At 38.1% G+C, this 22,453-nt stretch overlaps 1 protein-coding gene across 4 annotated transcripts in view; it reads right to left on the bottom strand.

Annotated features, from left to right (window-relative positions):
• TOPBP1 (DNA topoisomerase II binding protein 1) overlaps window positions 1-22,453 on the bottom strand; it is a 71,224-nt gene that overhangs the window by 9,445 nt on the left and 39,326 nt on the right. For all 4 annotated transcript variants that reach the window (XM_070794667.1, XM_070794666.1, XM_070794661.1 and 1 more), the window contains 11 exons: window positions 21,107-21,230; window positions 20,405-20,551; window positions 20,185-20,287; window positions 18,352-18,544; window positions 15,993-16,213; window positions 14,924-15,090; window positions 14,568-14,679; window positions 12,096-12,259; window positions 11,466-11,603; window positions 9,034-9,123; window positions 8,700-8,861 (listed from right to left, as the gene is read on the bottom strand). In XM_070794667.1, coding sequence (XP_070650768.1) covers window positions 8,700-8,861; window positions 9,034-9,123; window positions 11,466-11,603; window positions 12,096-12,259; window positions 14,568-14,679; window positions 14,924-15,090; window positions 15,993-16,213; window positions 18,352-18,544; window positions 20,185-20,287; window positions 20,405-20,551; window positions 21,107-21,230 — 1,621 coding nt within the window. The remainder of the gene's footprint in view (window positions 1-8,699; window positions 8,862-9,033; window positions 9,124-11,465; window positions 11,604-12,095; window positions 12,260-14,567; window positions 14,680-14,923; window positions 15,091-15,992; window positions 16,214-18,351; window positions 18,545-20,184; window positions 20,288-20,404; window positions 20,552-21,106; window positions 21,231-22,453) is intronic.

The raw sequence follows: 22,453 nt of genomic DNA, 5'->3' as shown, positions 1-22,453 counted from the left end.
CCCAATGCATTTTTCCAGATATCTAGAACTTGACACACGTATCAACCCTGACAAAGGCAAGGATACAAACAACCAGAGAGGAGCAACTGGAGGTCGTATGAGACTAGCAATCTATATTTTATCCTGGGTGCCTGGATGACATTCTGCTATTCTTTAACCAGGAAATACTTTCTATACACTCTTTCATATGTAAGAAAAAATACCAACAAATTATATAGTACACATACAAACACTTGACACAGTACAAATTAAGCAATTCATCTATGTTGGGTCCTATCTTAGATGGCAGCCATATCCCTGAAACAATCAGTAACTTCTGGAGGGATGAAGTACAGGAGCCTCTCTGAAAGTGAAGTCGCTCAGTTGTGTCCAACTCTTTGCGACCCCATGGACACCAGGCTCCTCCGTCCATGAGATTTTCTAGGCAAGAGTACTGGAGTGTGTTGCCTTTTCCTCTACATTCCCCTAATCCCTGCCCCTTATTCAATTAGTAGAATTTTAAAACCTCATATCTCAACAAATAGATTTCTAAAAAATATATTTAGGGGGAGGCGGTCCCAAGATGGTGGAGGAATAGGACAGGGAGACCTCTTTCTCTCTCACAAATTCATCAAAAGATCATCTGAATGTTGAGCAACTTCCACAAAACAACTTCTGAACGCTGGTGGAGTACACCAGGCACCGAGAAAGGCAGCCCATTCTCTTAGAAAGGAGGTTGGACAAAATATAAAACACAGAAACAGAGACAAAAGATTTAGGGATAGAGACCTGTCTTGGGGAGAGAGTGTGAAGGAGGAAAAGTTTCCACACAGTAGGAAACCCTCTCACAGGTGGGTCTGTGGGGAGTTTTGTAATCTCAGAGGGCAACATAACTGGGAGAAAAAAAAAAAGAACCCCACAGAATACACACCTAACCACAACTGCCAGCATCACAGCAGCCCAGATGCTTGCGTTTACCACCGGAGAGTGGGGGCTGGGCAGGGAGGAGTGGCAGCATCATCGGTCCTTAGGGTAAGGAATGGGCCTGAATGCCCTGATGACAATCAGAGAGAGCTAACATGAGACTGCAACATGGGGTCACCAGAGAGACAGAAAAAAAAAAAAAAAATCAACTTTCCTGAGAAAGGCTCTAACACAGCACAGTCACCTCTGGTGCACTCACAGAACAAAGATGAGTGAATACCAAAGGAGTGAGAGCCAGCTGCAATATAGGGCTCTCTCCCCCAAGAGGCAGAGAGGCAGGTGTGTAACAGACAGAGCCAGAGCCAGAAGGCAAGGGGCTGCTGCAATCTCAGCTCTGGAGACTGCATCTTCTACCAAACTATGAGCAGACTCCCAGTTGCTAGCTATGTCTTCCTGGGTTCCTGGATGGTTGACATCTGCCAGGAGTGTTACAGCCTGAGATTAGCTCCCCAGAGACACACGGCATATCTGTGATGGTGCTCTCGCAGCATACCTGGGAAACCAACAGACCAGGACCAGGGAGGTGATTAAGATGCATGGTGCTTCTGGGACAGTGTGTTCATCAAGTACTGGGTTGCCTGAGGTGCTCGGACCTGGGAGGCACAGAATGCACAACCCATCTGGGTCTGTGCCCCTGCAAAGCTCCCGAGAACCTGAGCAGCTTAGACCTGGGGACTGCATGAAATGTAGGGCCCACTTGGGACAGTGTCCTTGAAGAGCACCCTGGAGTCTGAGCAGTGTAGACCTGGGAAACACACGCTGCCCTGGGCTGTGGTAAACCCAGGGTGGTCCACACACTGTGAGCACTCCCCACACATGCCAGTGGTATTTGTTTGCAGTGTCCCTCCCTTCCCAAAACACAACTGAACAAGTGAGCCTAAATAAGTAGCCACCTTCACCCCCTTGTGTCAGGGCAGAAATTAGACACTGAAGAGATTTGCAAACAGAGGAAGTAAAAATAAACAGAAGAAGGAACCGCTGTGGAAGAGACAGGTGCAACGCATTAAAACCCTGTGGTTAATACTGACTGTGCACTGGAGGGGGACCTATAGACCTTCAAAACAAGTACAAGCTGGAAAAAGGGACTGACACTGAACTAATGTCACAATGCCCACAACAGCTCCAGAGAAATTCCTAGATATATTTTTACTATTATGACTTTTTAATTTTTTAAAGAAAGTTTAAGTTCTTTATTACTCCTTTAATTTTCATAACCTAGTATTACCTAGCAAAAAAAAGGACCCTATTTTTTAAAGTAAATTTCACATATATATAAATATTGTGATGGATTTTGTTTTTGTATTTTATATTGTATTTTTGAGAGTCTATTCTAGATTTCTAATCTTGCTTTTTGGTATTATCAATTTTGTACCTTTAAGAATCTATCTTCAGTATCCATTTTCAGTTAGGGATTTGATTACTGGCTTGACTGCTCTCTCCCCTTTTGACTCTCACTTTTCTCCTCCAGATCACCTGTATCTCCTACCTTCCTCTTCTCTTCTCTACTTACCTCTGTGAATCTCACTGGGTGTTCTGGTCTGTGCAGAGCACTTAAAGAATTGATTACTGGCTTGATCACTCTCTCCCCTTTGACTCCCCCTCTTCTCTTGGTCACCTCTATCTTCCTCCTCCCTCTTCTCTTCTCTATGTAATTCTATATATCTCTCTGGGTATTCCTTGCTGTGGAGAATTGTTTCACCATTAACCTAGATGTTTTATCATATGTGCTGTATTGATGGAGAAGTCTTGAGGCTACTGTAAGAGAAGGACTGAAAGCCAGAGGCAGGAGGCTTAACTCCAAAACTTGAGAACATCAGAGAACTCCTGACTCTGGCAACATTAATAGACAAGAGCTCACCCAAAAGACTCAATACTTACACTGAAACACAAGCTCCACCCAAGAGTCAATAAATTCCAGTGCAAGACATACCACACTAATTCTCCAGCAAAACAGGAACACAACCCTGAGCATTAAAACACAGGCTGCCCAAAGCCATGTCAAACCCACGGACACCCCAAAACTCACTACTGGACACTTCACTGCACTACAGAGAGAAATCCAGCTCCACCCACCAGAACACAGAAACAAGCTCCCCCAATCAAGAAACCTTGACAAGCCACTAGTCCAACTCCACCCACAGGAAGTAGACTCCACAATAAAGAGGAACCATGAACTTACAGCCTACAGACATGGCACCCGAAACACAGCAATATAAACAAAATGAAAAGGCAGAGAAACATTCAGCAGGTGAAGGAATATGATAAATACCCACCAAACCAAAGAGGAGATAGGGAGTCTATCTGAAAAAGAATTCAGAATAATGATAGTAAATATGATCCAAAATCTTGAAGACAAAATGGAGTTACAGATAAATAGACTAGAGACAAGGGTTGAGAAGATGCAAGAAATGTTTAACAAGGACCTAGAAAAAATAAAGAAAAGTCAATCAATAATGAATAATGCAATAACTGAGGATCAAAAGCACTCTGGAGGGAACCAACAGTAGAATAACTGAGGCAGAAGAGAGGATAAGTGAGATGGAAGATAGAACGGTGGAAATAAATGAAGCAGAGAGGAAAAAAGAATGAAAAGAAATGAGGACAACCTCAAAGACTGCTGGGGCAATGTTAAATGCCCCAACATTCGAATCATAGGTATCACAGAAGAAGACAAAAACAAAGGGCATGAAAAAATACCTGAGGAGATAATAGGCGAAAACTTCCCTAAAATGGGGAAGGAAATAGCCACCCAAGTTCAAGAAACCCACAGAGTTCCAAAAAGGATAAACTCAAAGCAAAAAACCCCAAGATACATATTAATCAAACTAACAAAGATTAGACACAAGAGTAAATATTAAAAGCAGCAAGGGAAAAGCAACATACAACACACAAGGGGATCCCCATAAAGATAACAGCTGATATTTCAATAGAAACTCTTCAGCCCAGAAGGGAATGGCAGGACATACTTAAAGTGATGAAAGAGAAAAACCTACAAACAAGATTACTCTACCCAGCAAAGATCTCATTCAGATATGAAGGAGAAATCAAAAGCTTTAGAGACAAGCAAAAGCTGAGAGAATTGAGTACCACCAAACCAGCTCTTCAATAAATGCTAAAGGATCTTCTCTAGACAGGAAGCATAGAAAAGGTTTATAAAATCTAATGTAAAACAACAAGTAAATGGTAATGGAATCATAGTTATCAATAATTACCTTAAATGTAAATGGGCTAAATGCCCCAATCAAAAGATAAAGACTGGCCAAATGGATACAAAAACAAGACACTATATGCTGTCTACAAGAGACCCACCTGAAACCAAGGGACACATACAGACTGAAAGTGAAGGGCTGGAAAAAGATATTTCATGCAAATGGAGACCAAAAGAAAGCAGAAGTAGCAATACTCATACCAGACAAAATAGACTTTGAAATAAAGACCGTGATAAGAGACAAAGCAGGACACTACAAAGAAAACTATAAAACACTGATGAAAGAAATCAAATATGACACAAATAGATGGAGAAATACACCATATTCATGGATCAGAAGAATCAATATAGTGAAAATGAGTATACTACCCAAAGCAATCTATAGATTCAATGCAATCCTTATCAAGCTACCAATGGTATTTTTCATAGAACTAGAACAAATAATCTCACAGTTTGTATAGAAACACAAAAAATCTTGAACAGCCAAAGCAATCCTGATAAAGAAGAATGGAACTGGACACACAGATGTAAAGAACGGAATTTTGGATCCTGTGGGGAAGGCAAGGGTAGGATGATTTGATAGAACAGCACTGAAACATGTATACTACCATATGTGAAACAGATGACCAGTGCAAGTTCAATGCATGAAGCAGGGCACTCAAAGCTGGTGCTCTAGCACAACCCAGAGAGATGGGATGGGGAGAGAGGTGGGAGGCGGGGTTCAGGATAGGGGGACACATATACACCCGTGGCTGATTCATGTCAATGTAAGGCAAAAACCATCACAATATTGTAATTAGCCTCCAATTAAAATAAACTAATTAAAAAAACCCCAAATTACAGTATAGTAACAGTCCACAACTGCACTCATCTCACACACTAGTAAAGTAATGCTCAAAAATTCTCCAAGCCAGACTTCAGCAATACATGAACCGTGAACTTCCAGATGTTCAAGCTGGTTTCAGAAAAGGCAGAAGAACCAGATATCAAACTGCCAACATCTGCTGGATCATGGAAAAAGCAAGAAAGTTCCAGAAAACATCTATTTCTGCTTTATTGACTATGCCAAAGCCTTTGACTGTGTGGATCACAATAAACTGTGGAAAATTCTTCAAGAGGTGGGAATACCAGACCACCTGACCTGCCTCTTGAGAAACCTATATGCAGATCAGGAAGCAACAGTTAGAACTGGACATGGAACAACAGACTGGTTCCAAATAGGAAAAGGAGTACGTCAAGGCTGTATATTGTCACCCTGCTTATTTAACTTCTATGCAGAGTACATCATGAGAAACGCTGGGCTGGAAAAAGCACAGGCTGGAATCAAGATTGCCAGGAGAAATATCAATAACCTCAGATATGCAGATGACACCACCCTTAGGGCAGAAAGTAAAGAGAAACTAAAAAGCCTCTTGATGAAAGTGAAAGTGGAGAGTGAAAAAGTTGGCTTAAAGCTCAATATTCAGAAGACGAAGACCATAGCATCTGGTCCCGTCACTTCATGGGAAATAGATGCGGAAACAGTAGAAACAGTGTCAGACTTTATTTTTGGGGGCTCCAAAATCACTGCAGATGGTGACTGCAGCCAAGAAATTAAAAGATGCTTACTCCTTGGAAGGAAAGTTATGACCAACCTAGATAGCATATTAAAAAGCAGAGACATTACTTTGCCAACAAAGGTCCGTCTAGTCAAGGCTATGGTTTTTCCAGTGGTCACGTATGGATGTGAGAGTTGGACTGTGAAGAAAGCTGAATGCCGAAGAATTGATGCTTTTGAACTGTGGTGTTGGAGAAGACTCTTGAGAGTCCCTTGGACTGCAAAGAAATCCAACCAGTCCATTCTAAGGAAGATCAGCCCTGGGTGTCCATTGTAAGGACTGATGTTAAAGCTGAAACTCCTATACTTTGGCTACCTCATGCGAAGAATTGACTCATTGGAAAAGAACCTGATGCTGGGAGGGATTGGGGGCAGAAGTGGACGATAGAGGATGAGACGGCTGGATGGCATCACCGACTCGACTGACACGAGTTTGAGTGAACTCCGGGAGTTGGTGATGGACAGGGAGGCGTGGCATGCTGCGATTCATGGGGTCGCAAAGGGTCAGACACGACTGAGCGACTGAACTGAACTGAACAGTCCACAAAATAAAAGAAAAAATCAAGTAATAAAGGGAAAGGAGAAAATTATATTAAAAAAAAATTCCCCAGAGTTTCTAGCAACTAAAATGGAAATTAAATGGATCATAAAGCTCTCATTGTCTAATGAAAGAAATGCTACCACTGAGAAGATTCTAATTTGAGCAAGGATAACAAAGACACTGCTAATGATACAAACTCAGAATCCTTCTTTACACAGCATTCTAATGAACCATGAATTCATCAGAGATGGCTCTTAGAATAAATCTTCACGATCTCTTGTATACATGGTGTTCTTTTACCTCATTAAATTTGTCATTTAAAAATAATAAAGCATGCATACCTGTTTTATATATATATATGTATTTATTTAGATGTTCAAGGAGAACAAGCACTGATTTACTAATTCCTAGTCAATACACTTCACTGCTTTATAACAGGTTTTATGTCTGTTTCAAGCATTCCTTCTATTAATTCCTGACCAACTTCCAAACGCAAGCAGCAACAATTATAAACCAGGTTGAGTTTTGACTTCCTTCTATTTGAGATCCTTTGTGGTAAGACATTTATGATGTGTCATATCTCACTGATTCCTGATGGCATTTTAGGTACTCTGGTGTCAAGATTTTTCTTTGCCCATTCAAATAGCCAACAAAGGCCAATTCTGAACAGGAATATAGTGAGCCTTCCATGTAGCAAGTGCATGATTTCCCTTATTATCTAACACAGGTATTTACAATGTACCAAAGCATAAGAGATTAAGAGGTAGCAAGAATACACAGAAGAACTATACAAAAAAAGATGACTCGGATAACCATGATGATGTGGTCCTTTACCTAGAGCCAGACATCCTGGAGTGCAAAGTCAAGTGAGCCTTAGGAAGCAATACTAAGAACAAAGCTAGTGGAGGTGATGGAATTCCAGCTGAGCTATTTCAAATCCTAAAAGATGATGCTGTTAAAAGTGCTGCACTCAGTATGTCAACAAATTTGGAAAACTCAGCAGTGGCCACAGGACTGGAAAAGGTCAGTTTTCATTCCAATCCCAAAGAAGGGCGAAGTCAAAGAATGTTCAAACTACCACACAATTGTGCTCATTTCACATGCTAGCAAAGTGATGCTCAAAAATCCTTCAAGCTAGGCTTCAACAGTATGTGAACCAAGAATTTCCAGATGTACAAGCTGGATTTAGAAAAGGCAGAGGAACCAGAGATCAAACTGCCAACATCCATTAGATCATAGAAAAAGCTAGAGAATCCCAGAAAAACATCTTCATTGACTATGCTAAAGCCTTTGACTGTGTAGATCATAACAAACTGTGGAAAGTTCTTAAAACAGATGGGAATATCAGACTACCTTACCTGCCTCCTGAGAAACCTCTATGTAGGTAAAGAAGCAACAATTAGAACTGGACATGAACAACAGATTATTTCAAAATTGGGAAAGGAGTACATCAAAGCTGTATACTGTCACCTTGCTTATTTAACTTTTATGCAGAGTGCATCGTGTGAAATGCCCAGCTGGATGAATCACAGGCTGCAATCAAGATTGCAAGGAGAAATATCAATAACCTCAGATATGCAAAAGGTAGCACTCTAATGGGAGTAGAGGAACCAAGAACCTCTTGATATATCCCTGAAACAGAATGGTGAAGACGAACTAAAGAGCCTCTTGGTGAGGGTAAAAGAGGAGAGTGGTGCTGGAGAAGGCTCCTGCAAGTCCCATGGACAGCAAGGAGATCACACCAGTCAATCCTAAAGGAAATCAACCCTGAATATTCATTGGAAGGACTAACGCTGAAGCTCCAAATACTTTGGCCACCTGACAGGAAGAGGTGACTCACCGGAAAAAGACCCTGATGCTGGGAAAGACTGAGAAGAAAAAGTGGGTTACAGAGGGTGAGATGATTGGATGTCATCATTCACTCAATAGACGTGAGTCTGAGCAAACTCCAGGAGATGGTGAAGGACAGGGAAGTCTGGTGTGCTGCAGTTCATGGGGTCACAAAGAGTTGGACACGACTTAGCAACTAAACAACAACAAAGCAAAAAGGTCAAGAAAATTTAGAAAGGACCCCTGGGTAAATGTCTCTCCTTGGATTCGCAGAATCAATTTCTGTGTTCTTTAGAGTCCAACATTTTAGAGGGCACTTTTAAGGTTTTTAGAGGTCTCCAGATTTTTAAACCTATTTCATATTTACCTTCCAGGCCAAATGTTTACGTGTGTTCATTATTTTAAAAAAATAGATGGAAACTGAAAGGGCTGAATCAAGGAGACTAATGGGAGATTAACATTCTATGAATACCAACCAAGGGTTTTACTGTATAGTTATATCTATATGCATATAAGCATGTTTCTGGTAGAGAGGTTGTCAAGGACAGGATTTTACAAACCTGCATAAGAAAATCAGCAATGTATTCTGTTTTCAAGCAGTATACATTCTGGGCAGCAGCTTCTGCTATATTAACTCCTGAGTCATCTGGTTTCTGTTTATTAAAGTCAGAAAAGAGATGTGTAGCTTCTTTAAATAAAGATACAGAATAACCAGGCAGCACCTAAGGAAAAAACAAAAAGCACCACAATCTATCAGTGTTCCAAGGTAATTCAACTGTATAAGCTACATCTAAGGATTACCATCTCATAAAGTACAGAAAATCAAGAACTGATGACAGCAACCTTGGTTAGAAATAATTGTAAAAAATCCAGTTAAGTTGACTCAATACAAACCTTTGCTCCTCCTGACTGAAGTAGGCGTTTGAATCCTGATTCTCGGGACTGATCAACATGTAAAATAACTTTCCACCCGCTAAATGCCCCCTGCAAATAAAGAATAATCAGTGTAGAAATTATTTGGAAAATAATTTGACAATATAAAAACATTATTTTCTCTGTAGTCTTAGTTTAATGTAAGTGAATAATCTTATAAGTTTTACTTCTGATGAACTGATAACTATCTTGCCCGGAACACTCTGATACACACAGTCATGGTGTCTGGCATACAGTTGGCCATCAATAAATAATTAAAGAATAAAAAAATGATTTAATAATTAGGTAACAGTAAAACAAAGCGACTTGACATTTGTCTAGTTTTTTTGTAGTATTTTTCTTCCTTACAACTAATCTAATTGTAGAATCTAAAACACGGCTTCTTAGATTAGATGAAGCCTCACTACTATTTCCCTTGAAAATGACTACAAATTGGAAATTTAAGTACAGAATTACCAGTTAACAGAAGCTTGTGGAATTACTCTAAAATAAAGGGAATCAAGGCTAACAGGGACTTGGAGATAGCAGAGAACTCAGAATATAACATAAAAGATGACATAATTTGTACTGTTAACCTTTTTGTGAGGCATGGACCCATCTGGCAGTCTAGTAAAACCTATGATCTGTTTTCCAAATAATTAAAAAAAAAATAACACCTTTATTGAAATGTAATTTCCATACCATATGAATGTTTTATAAATGTTCAAAATAAAACAAAGTATTACAAACGAAACCATTTTATTGAAAATTATAAAAATATTAAAAAATCTGTGACATAATAGATGTGCTTCTACCTTAAACCCATCAGAGGGTTGAAGACACCATTTAGTAAAAAATGCATTTAAATACACCTAATGTACTAACCATCATAGATTACTACTGTTTTTTAAAACTTTATTTATTTGGCTGCACCGGGTCTTAGTTGCAGCACGTGGGACTTTTAGTTGCATCATGTGGGATCTAGTTCTCTGATCATGGATTGAACCTGGGCCGCATGCATTGGGAGCACGAAGCCTTAGCCACAGGACCACCAGGGAAGTCTCACTGCTGCTGCTGTTGAGTTGCTAAGCTGTGTCTTTGACTGCAACCACAAGGACTGCAGCACGCCAGGCGCATCTGTTCTCCACTAGGTCCACTAACTAATTTGAGAGTTTGCTCAAATTCATGTCCTTTGAGTCAGTAATACTATCTAACCATAGCTTACTAGTCTACATTAAACATGCTCATAACACAGAAGTCTTTAGTTGGGCAAAATCAGCTAACACAGAGTCAATTTTATAATAAAGTAGTTGAATATCTCATGTAATTCACTGAATACTATACAGAAAAACAAAATGGCTGTATCAGTTGTTTACTGCCCCCACGATCATGTGGCTCACTGGGCACAGTGCTTGCTGCTATAGCCCAGCATCACCAGAGAATACTGCATTGTATAATGCTAGCCTGGAAAAAGACCAACATTCAAAATTTGAAATATGCTTTTCACTGAATGTGTATCACTTTTGTAGCATCATAAAGTCAAACCACTGCAAGTCGAGGAGGTCTATATGTATTATAATTTTAAAGTTGTGATGAACATAAACAATATTTCAAGTTGCAAACATAATGCAAGCAAAAATATCTGATTTTTGGGACTTCCCTGGTGGTTCAGTGGTTAAGAACCTGCCTTATAATGCAGGGGATGCAAGTCTGATCCCTGCTGGAGATCCCACACGCTGCAAAACAACTAAACCCACGCTGCAACGACTGAGCCTGAAAGCCCTTACTAGAGACCTCGTGCGCCACGAGGAAAGACCCCATGTGAGGCAGTGAAGATCCTGTACGCTGCAAGTAAGACTCAACAGAGCCAAATAAAAAAACACATTAAAAAAAATACCTGATTTCTGTGGGGAACGTCACAGCACTGTTAACAGTGTTGTGATTTGTTGCCTAGACTTATATAATGAAGGAAATGCAAACTTTCAATTAGAGGTTTGTAAAAATAAAGATGTATTTTTCCCATCAAAAGTGTACAGCCTTTCTGAATCTGATCTATAAACTCCTTTGATATATGATTTGATAATCTGTGGACCCCAAGTTGAAAACTCCTGAAGCTAGAGGCTGAAAAGATTCTTTGGAAGAAATATAGTATGGGTCACATTTTACACATATAAATGATTTTTAAGAGCGCCATCAACACTAAATATATATTACTGTTGATCACAATTAGAAGAATTAGGAATCACACTAAGCTCAATTTAGAATGCCCAAATTAAGTATATCAATCAAAGAATAAAAGACAAATAGAACTATTCTTACTTTGTAATACAGGTTATCTATTAAAAATTAAAATCTGGACTAGTCATGACATCAAATGCCATTTATACTACCCACATAATTATATAGATTAATACCTCAGTAATGCCTGATTCTTGTCTTTGCTGGATTTTTTTCCTCCATCTCATTGCTGCAAGTGCTAGTTTTCGTTGCTGTACATTGATTCCAGTCAAAACATCAAGTATGGAACTACTTCCCCACTCATAGTCTTCTTCCTAGAGAATTAGTTCAACAAACTTTTGCATTTCTACAATTCGTCCTCAAAGAGTCCCCAATCTAGTAAGAGCTACAAGCTACACATTTTGTTCCTTTAAATACAGAGAGTACTAAACAAGCATCAATTTATGAGCATGGAGGAAATGTAGATTAATTTGCCTTCATATGAAAGTCATGTACATCTAGCTTCATCTTAGCAACTGGTAATATTTAGATTACTGGGCTTTACCTACTATAAGATGAAAGTCACAGAAGGACATGGTCTCGGAGGAGGTATATATTAACAGTTTGATTACTAGTCTATACAAGAGAGATCCCTGAGGTTATCTTGATTGAAAACTTCAAAAACTACATGATAGATATTATTGCAATGGTCAGTTACAAACCAAAATATTTCAAATAACTAGCTTAATATTTTATGTGCTGGAATCAATTATTAAGACATTTAATTTTAAAGAAAAATGACCCTTCATGTTAATTTGCATACACACCGACATGAAGCGCCCAGCAGTCCTGCAAGCTTCGAGGTAGGAGCGATGGAGTACCCACTTTCCCGCTGCCACGGAGGCTAAATACTTCTCGTTGCGAAGTGGATGCCCCACAACAATGTGTGTACAGCTGGGATCAAAGCACTGCTTCTCAATCACTGATCCACCTTAATTAGAGAAAAATCGATACTTTATTGATTCGTAACCTTTTCTGAGGGAAAATGTACCTCACTATGCAGTGGTGGTGGTGTAGTCGCTAAGTCGTCGACTCTTGCAACCCCATGGACTGGAGCCCACCAGGCTCCTCTGCCCCTGGGATTTTCTAGGCAAGAGTACTGAAGTGGACTGCCATTTCCTTCTCCAGGGGATCTTCCCGACCCAGGAATCGAGCCCAGGAATGCAGAGAAGTTATTTATAAATGAACTGCATTAAATAAACAAAACCCCGGACAATTACTTTACATGAGTATTTTTATAAAATGTTTACTCAAAATTTCCTGCTTCTCTGAAATTGGTTACAATTAAGATAAAAAAAAGAAAATGAATACAAACAAGAGCAACAAACTGCAAGTGGTTGCTCTCTTAAGCCTCTCTTAGGTTCACATCTCTTAAGTCTCTTTCAACTACCTTAGCAGTTTTCAAGCACTGAATATGTGTCACCAGGGAGAGGGAGGCCAAAAATGGGCATCTATAGACTAAATACAGAAAAAAAAATTTTTGTCCTGCTTTTAGTGGAAATAAGGTCAGTAGACCAACACAGCAGCTCAGGAGGAAAACACACGCTAGGTAAATAGAGATGAAGGAGATGGTGAGAGCTGATCCCTCTTCTCAGATATGTAAGAAAGAAGTCAGACTTTGAGGAAAGAAGAAGGCCTAAGTAAATGAAAGCATATGTAAAGCATGCTTTTATTTCTATTTTAGAGGTTAGGCAGTGTGGTACCAAGGACTTCTTGAGATTTTTAACAAAACAATGGAACTCTACTCATGCTTTACATATGACTTTAATAATTAAGAGCGGCAATACTTTTGAGCACTTACTATACAAGTCAGGGAGTTTAAAGTATTGACGCATTTAATCATCACTATTCTATGAATATTCTATTATGTACAATTTACATATGAGGACACAGGTATAGAGTAACTAACCCAGGATCACAGTGACTAAAGAACAATAAGGTAAAAATTCCATTATTAATATCAATATCTAATTCTACGTAATGAATTTATTATAACCCAGACAACAGGCGAACTTATTTATGTACATCAGTTGGCCACGGCTGCTTCGTTTATACAATGATGGGACTCTCTGCAGTCTAGTATCAAAAACCCTCTAGTCACAGACTCCCAGTTCAGCAATCTGCCCTCATCTGCCTCTGCTCTCTTCTAGACAAGTCTCTGCTAGCTGCATAGTTTACAGAGATGGAACACTCTACGGAAGACACACACTTGAAAGTGCTCCATTTGGTAGCTCTAGGTAACGCTTAGCAATTCTGACTTATCTCCATCTAATTTATTGTATGACTGGGAAACAAATGTTCCACATGAGTGAAGTTTCCAAAACATACAGCTTCTTAAGTACACAACTGTATCTGAAAGAAATCTTAACAAAAAAAAAAAAACTTAAAAGGAGTTTTAAGTTTGTCCCACAAACTTAAAAGGAGAGCACTAAAGGACCTTTAATCTTTTCTTGATGATTCAGGGCCACTATTAAAAACAATCATTATTTCTTAATGTTTCTCTAGGTCAAGTTGTCATATTAAGTTCTATAAGGCTGCTTTGTCCAATACAGTAGCTCCTAGTCACATGGGGCTATTGAACACCTGAAGCACAGCTACTCCCTATTGAGATGTTGAGATGTGCTGTACATGTAAAATATATCCCAGATTTCAAACTTAGTAAGAAAACAGGCAAATTATCTCACTGATATTTTATACTAATTACATGTTGAATAAAATATTTTGAATATATTTTGCATATACTAATAAAGTAAATATTAAATAAAGTACACATATAAATAAAATACATATGTAAAATTAATTTCACCTGCTTCATTTTACTTTTTAAAGTAGTTGTTAGGAAGTTTACCTTTCTAGTATGCTGCTTCCAGAATGGTCAGGAAGAGCTTGACAACCAGTAGAATAAGAACATCACAGCAGGAGGAGCTCCTGTCTGGATATCAGTGTACCTTCAACTTCATGAAAATGTAGTTTTTAACTATATAATTCCTTTGATTTTGTCCAGAGTTTCAACAATGAACATTCAAAGTAGGACAAGATTCTTACACCTGAATGATGGGATTCACTTTAAATCTTTAAATCCTAAGACTTAAGTTCTACTGCTGAGAGGCTGTATGGCCTGAGACAAGTTATTCATCTTTCTAATCTCAATTTCTACAGCTTAAAAATGGTAATCAATAGTTAGCTACATTTGACTTCCAAATAAGGTTACATTTTCGACTTAAGTAAGATACTTGTACCTAGTTTTTCAATCAGATGACAATAATCAATACGTTCTTGAGGATTCAGAGATGACAACTGAAATATGTACTGTTTTTTTAAGTCTTCATGAGTCTCCTCTATTGTTATAATCTGGAATGGAAAAGTTTATTTTAGAAAAAAATTAACATCAAAACAGCTATCAAGTCTATGGTTCTTTTACAGTAACATTTTACTTAGTTTTCTGAGTCATCAAATGCAGAAATGATTATAATAAAGTACAAAGAAATAAAGTTTTCAACATATGACAAAACCTTGATATTGATATCAAAAAATTCTGAATGTAGCGTAACAGCAATATCCAAAAGTTTTATCACCATACTAAGGATAAACAAACCTTTTCTCTAGGGTGTGGAGCCACAGGTGGGTTGGCTAGGGGGAAGGCAATACTGGGGGCTTGAGGCGTAGGGATCAGGTGGCTGTCTTTCACTGGAGCTTCCAGTTCTTCAGAGATCGGGTGTTTTGGGGCTCCGGTCACACATACGTTCCCAGGATCACAGACAGCTGAGGGCAATAAAATGCTACAGTGTGATGTTATCCAAATATGACTAAGAAGAAAGTCTGGGAAATATTCTCATCTGTCTTAACCAAGATGAAATTAAACAGAAATTCTAGAATGTAAAATGTACATGCAAAAGAAGTAGCCTATTTCTAGAGCTTATAAATGAAAGCAATTAAAATGGCAAATGGTGTTATCTGTGTGCTTCTCTCTTTAAATACCACACCTTCATCAGTAAAATGTAAATCAGATTTTAAAAATGAGAGCAATTTTATGAGAAAATCAGAAGCAGAGATAAATCTATACATCTAGTATAGAGAAATACTCATGTGATCAGAAAGAGAAAGAGGGGGGGAAAGATGACCAATGATGAGAAACAGGAAGCATTTTGTTTTCAAGGTAAAGTCCAAGGAAGAAAAATATAGGGAATTCAGAAAGAAACTCATACAGCTCTAAAGAAATGTAGGTAAATGCTAGGTGGAGTTAAGACTTAAATGAACAAGATGATTGAGAGAAAAATCAAGCATTAACTACACAAATGCAAAAAGAACTGGAAAAATGTCTGGGGGAAAAAATGCCTAATCCTTAACTTCCAAATTTAATCAAAATACATATTTCAATTTATGATGCCTATGTGGCTAAGTCACTTCAGTCGTGTCTGACTCTCTGCAACCCCATGGACTGTAGCCTGCCAGGCTCCTCTGTCCATGGAATTCTCCCAACCAGAGTATGATAAATTACATCAATTTATAATTATTTATCTGACTTCCAAGTTTAAGCCCAAATATATCTATTAAGTTTTTGTTGGCATGTACAATTCAGAGAACCACGAAGTGCTTATCTATTTATTTTCAAGAAGTCAACATGTACTTAATACAAACAATTAAATAGATTTCTTTCTCATTACCCTGTTCAGCAATTTCTGAATCATGTAAAGGCTCCTGGAAAGGAGAATCCTCCAGTTTTTTAACATCAACCTGAAGCTCAGAGTATTGTGTGGGACAACTAGGCCACTGCAAATTGCTGGCAAGTCTTGCTCTCTCCTCCCTGGCTGTAGGGTCATCCCAAATGATCTGTTCATTTTGGGAGGGCTCTGTGTTGACATCAGGTACTGTTTGACGAGACTGCCTAAGGAACAGAAGTCACAATTTTAATAACAGATAGCCATAACAAAATCCGTCCTCATAACTTCTGTTAAGTTAGACTGCAAATTGGTGGTTCACCTTTAAATGTCCACCATCTAGCACCCAGTAAGCAACTTGAAAATACTTATTCAATAATTGAACTTAGGGAAATTTTTATTTAAAAATTTTTTTCCCCAGAAACTTATGTTTTACCTAGAAAATAAAGCACATTGAATCTCAACTTCAGAGGGTAAGTTTACTGTAGGAAATTTTAAAAAATTCCAAAATGATTACAGCATTTAGAAAAGGGACTTTTCTCAATTATATAGGCTTAGGGAAACATGTTTAGAAACCTGGTTATTTTGCTGACCATTCACAGGTTGTATTTTTAATCACTGGAAACAATAACTGTAATTAAACAATAACTATAATTACGTAGGAAGTGTACTTAGTATCTATAGGCTGCTTTTAAGGAAGGTTTTTTGGTTACTAACAACCAAACCTCTCAGAGTCTAAGGTAAGCCAGCTTTATAGAGAACTAGAGTGAAACATGTTTTCAGTTCAGTTCAGTCCAGTCCCTCCGTCGTGTCTGACTCTTTGCAACCCCGTGAATTACAGCATGCCAGGCTTCCCTGTCCATCACCAACTCCCAGAGTTCACTCAAACTCATGTCCATCGAGTCAGTGATGCCATCCAACCATCTCATCCTCTGCCATTCCCTTCTCCTCCTGCCCCTGATCCCTCCTAGCATCAGAGTCTTTTCCAATGAGTCAACTCTTCGCATGAGGTGGCCAAAGTATGAGTTTCAACTTCAGCATCAGTCCTTTCAGTGAACACCAGGACTGATCTCCTTTAGAATGGACTGATTGGATCTCCTTGCAGTTCAAGGGATTCTCAAGAGTCTTCTCCAACACCACAGTTCAAAAGCATCAATTCTTCGGCGTTCAGCCTTCTTCACAGTCCAACTCTCACATCCATACATGACCACTGGAAAAACCATAGCCTTGACTAGATGGACCTTTGTTGGCAAAGTAATATCTCTGCTTTTCAATATACTATCTAGGTTGGTCGTAACTTTCCTTCCAAGGAGTAAGCGTCTTTTAATTTCATGGCTGCAGTCACCATCTGCAGTGATTTTGGAGCCCCCCAAAATAAAGTCTGACACTGTTTCCACTGTTTCCCCATCTATTTTCCATGAAGTGATGGGACCAGATGCCATGATCTTAGTTTTCTGAATATTGAGCTTTAAGCCAACTTTTCCACTCTCCTCTTTCACTTTCATCAAGAGGCTTTTTAGTTCCTCTTTATGGTGTACCAATTTCACTGAAAAGTAAAAAGAATTCCAATACCTGCCTTCAATGTGTATACTGAATATTTCAATGTATATACATAAAGAATTATTAATAAAAATAATTTGCTAAAGCTGATGGCACTCCTAAAGTGTTCATTTGCCTCAAATACAAGGAAGATGGCCTTTTACTCTCAGAATATATTTACTTACTGACTTTGGCACAAGATTTAGGCTCTCTAAAATGTAAAATATGACCTGAGGTGTATTAAATAGAAAATCATTTTTGCTCCGTACTCAGCTAAAGAAACAGCCTCATGAAACATACAGTTAATATAGATAAATGCATATTTCAATTAATCAATTCAAGATATAAGTCCATTAACCTTCATCGTATTTTTCTATTAAGGAAAAGATGAAGTTATTTCTATTGAACTTAAATCACATCACACTAAGATCTGTAATCACCTTCCCTAGAAGATAAGAGTTATAAAGAGAATACAAAATAACATGTAATCCAATAAGAAAACTGCCTAAATTTATATATATATATACACATACACATGCACTTACTGTCTAATAGCAATATTATTTAAGTCTAATACACAGAACAGAGAGGACTACCATTCAATCCATTTCAAACAAGGCAAACTGGATCTTAAATCATGTCTTTCTCAGGGGAGGTAATAAAATGTATTAATCATGCCTCAGTGGAAGCAGTTCCTTGGTATGGAACACACCTCTGCTTCCTATTCCCAAATAAGAATTCTGGAGTTGCATGAAATGAAAGAAGGATAAGTTAACAAGGAAGGGAGGAAGGAAAAGCTATTCTGCCATCAGTGACAGGGACAGACCTCAGTGCCTCTAGGACTCTACTTCGTCCACTGCGGGCAGAGCGGGTGCTGTCAGGAGTTGAAGAGGTACTGTTACAACCACTTCTTGAGAGGGAAGTCCTCTGCCCTTGGGGTTTCACTATTGAAGTTGCAGACATTATCTCCTGAAGCTGCTTTTGAAAGTTCTCTCTCATCTCCAAAGTCTGTGTCAGAGCTTGAAACAAACAAAAATATACCAATCAAGGTAAGTTTCTCTTTAGCACACCTTATTCATATTAACTATTTTGTCTAGATTTAGTTGAACACAGATTTATTGACTTGACATCTACTGAATATTTACTATAGGCTACAGTACTGTACTAAGACTATGAATACTGCAGAACCAAGACATAAAGGCAGCCCTTACTATGGAGATGGAATAGGAAATAATCAGGAAGCCCTCTGCAGACACTGCTGAGACGCATGGTCATCATCCCTCTGCAGATACCCTGCCAGTTTCTGATCCTCTCATGCTCTGTACCACACCCTGACATACATTACAGTCATTTATGATTTTCCCTTATGGTCCCTGAAAACACAGACCACAACATGTTTATCTTTGGTTTCTTTATAGACTAAATATTCAAGTAGGTACTAAATAAACATTTTTGGAATGAACAGAGTGGGACTAACTAAACAGGTAAATCATAGGGAATGCTCTGGTAGGGTAAAGAAAATAGAAAATACTGATCCATTAAATCCATTAAAGAGAGGACACCTAGAGCTTTAACGTTACTCATTGCTGCACCACTCTTTATAATAGCAAGACAAGAGAAATAACCAACATGCCCATCAACAAGGAACTGGCTAAACAAAGTGAGCCATTCATACTATGAATACTATACAGTTGCCAAAAAAGGGAAAAAGACTGAAGAAGCTCCTTATGTCCTAATATGACACTCCACAAGTTGAACTGTTAAATAACAATATCAATATCAAAGTATAAAACAATATATATAGTAGTTTAATATTTATATATTTTTTTAAATGAGGGAAGGAGAAAACATGTTTATAATTGTACACTCATAAAACAGCTCTGGAAGAAATCATAAGACAATAACATCAGAGGACTTCTCTGGTGGTACAGTGGATAGGAGTTCCCCTCCAATGCAGGGAACACGGGTGGGATGCCTGGTCTGGGAAGATCCCCCGTGCTGCAGAGCAAGCACATGTGTTGTAACTACTGCACCCGTACTCTAGAGCCTCACGTGCCTGCCTCAACTACTGGAGCCTGAGCACGCTAGGGCCTGCGAGCTACTAAGTAGCTACTCCACAGCTACTGAGCTCCTGTGCCTAGAATCTGTGTTTCACAACAAGATAAGCCACTACAATAAAGCCAGTGCACCGCAACTAGAGAAAGCCTGCCCATGACAATGAAGACCCAGCACAACCAAAAATAAATAAATAACATCAGAAAGATAAAGAGAAACTCTTTACACCTCCTTCTGTACCTTTAAAACCATTTGAATTTATGTTAAAATATATTGTGCATATAATGAAACTTTTTGAATCAAAGGACCAATTTTTGAAAAATTACCATCTCTACCTATGTTTAAGAGAATACAGCTGTGTCACACTAACTCTGTAGAATACCTAGTTTCACACATTTTACAGGTTTCACACTTTATCACTCAAAGTTTTGCTATTAATTAATGATTGGCATGGAACCTCAATTCAATCCTCAAATATTAATATATGCTTTACTTCTATTTAGTAACATAGAAGATAACTTTATTTGTTCATCTGATGCAAAGGAAGCCCTCAGTATGAAAGATACACATTTATAAATTTTGTTTGTAATTTAAAATATTTTACCTCCTTTAGAGTCATTCCTCCCATTTCCATTTGATGTTGTTAGTTCTTTATTACTGGTGGTCATATTGTCTATATCATTTTCTTCTAGAGGCATATGATCTGGCTATTGAAGGAGAAAAATTACAGTTTCTCAAACCAAGCCCTGTATAAGGCTTCACAGCAATATATGACTGTACATTCAGCTTAAAGAGGGGGTAAATGTATCATCTGTATCGTTTACCTCATCATCCCTCATTGCAGAGCCAGCTGAAAGTAGTCGGTTATTACAGAGTCGGCCATCTTGCACTGCACTGATGTCCAAGCTCATTTTGGGATTGTAAGTATGTGGATAAAGAGATTCGGGAAGATGTTTATACTCCTGGGCACACTGTAATACAATGGTGTGCTTTAAAACAGGACTAAAAAAATTTTAGTAACTAAAAGATGTTAAGGAATTCTAAGATGGCAAAAGTTCACAAAATTAAAGTTTTGAAAAGTAGTTGACTTTAAAATTCCATTATACAAGTAACAATTTGTCCTCACTTTTAAATGTCCTGCCCACTAAAGTATGAAATCTAATTCTATTTCTATGCTTTTGCCAAAGTATCAATCACATTTCAGGGAATACCCAGAAGGAAAATTGAAGAAGAAGAAAGAAAAGAAACTGTATTGGCATGCTAAATTAATTCTCCTCAAAGCATTACAAAATTTTCTTTCATATCATTTTTAACTAGCAAAAAGAATCAGAGACAATCTGAAAGAATACCCATTAAAGATTTACTAAGCATTTAAGGATTAAAGACCTTAAGTTTCTGATGCCAAAGAAAGGAAATGTGCAATTAAATAAGGTTATCAAACTTGTTTATGTACAGAGAAATGGATCTGTGCCTTGAAGTACTGTTTATGTTTTCATTTAACAGAAAGGCGCGGGGAGTATGCTTACCTCTAAAAGCCAGTGCTCTGAAACAATGTGTACTCCTCTTTCTTTTACAGATTTATACTCCCGATTAGTGTCATTTGGTCTTCCTTGATAGATGAAATGAGTCACTGTCTCATCAAAACTCCACCTAAAACAATCAAACCCACAAAAGCCTGAATACCTGAGAGAGATAACGACATTAGTTTATCATTATTCTCTATAAACAGAATACCCAAAACCTTTCAGGAACCAGAGTAAGCAAAAACACTAAATGACAGACTCCACTTTCACTGTTAAATTTTATACGCATATCTCTCAATATATAAATGTAGAGAGAGACGCAGAAAGATATTCTTTAAAACATCTTCTATAATATCACTTCATACGGGTGATATAACGATAAAGATATTTTCCTGTTAAGTATCCAACCTATCCTCCAGCTGCTGGCAGGCACTAGTCACTGTACATTCACTCTGTGCCCATAATATTGTGTACTCTACACAGCATTATCCATCCATTTCTCACAACAATTCTAAAACACTGTATTATTTTATCCATTTAATAGATAAGCAAACTGAAGGACATGATTAAGTAACATACTCAGTGAATAAGAGGTAGAGCCAATTTTGACTTCAAAATGCACACTCTTAGCTATTACACTGTGCTCCCGATTTCTTCCCATTTAATATTTCCTTAACCTAGTTTGCTAAATGTGAACAACTCATGGTAGTCATATTACCAACAGAAATCCTGTTTATGGTATCTGAGTCTCCATATCTATTTCAGTCTTCCAGCTATCACATTTGAAGTGCTCTTTCTATGTATGCAAAAATATAAATACTCCATTCCCCTCTGTGTTATCAGACAAAGGCATTTACATATTTAATGTATATTCTATTACTATGTACCTTCTACTGACTTTAATTATAAAAGTTAGATTTATGAAATCCATTTTAGTAGAAGGAATGTTGTATAAATATCTGTAATAAAAAGGGAGTGCTATATCTGATGTGTCAGGAAGATCTGGTCTAGATTTTAACTGTCAGCAGGTGGGAGACAGTATCACTGATCTCTTTGGTGCGTATGGAAGGGAACATCTGGAACAGCAGCACTTGAGAGCCAATTACCCTATGAACACATACATACTGTAACCTCTGCATAATAAGAGTTCTTTCCTCTCATTAATTATCAAGTCTCAGAAATTTACTTCAGGAATATACCTAATGCAAATTCCAAAGTAATGCCACTGAGTATTAGCTTCTATTTAGGGATTTCAGCAATGTATTTTTTTTTTTATATTGAGAAGACTGGGGCATTTTATTTATTTTGGCTGTCTGGTGTGGCTTGTGGGATCTTAGTTCCCTGACCAGG

The sequence above is a fragment of the Bos indicus genome, chromosome 1 (genome assembly GCF_029378745.1).
Source record: "Bos indicus isolate NIAB-ARS_2022 breed Sahiwal x Tharparkar chromosome 1, NIAB-ARS_B.indTharparkar_mat_pri_1.0, whole genome shotgun sequence".
Taxonomy (NCBI): domain Eukaryota; kingdom Metazoa; phylum Chordata; class Mammalia; order Artiodactyla; family Bovidae; genus Bos; species Bos indicus.
This window is presented reverse-complemented; position numbering and strand designations above follow the sequence as displayed.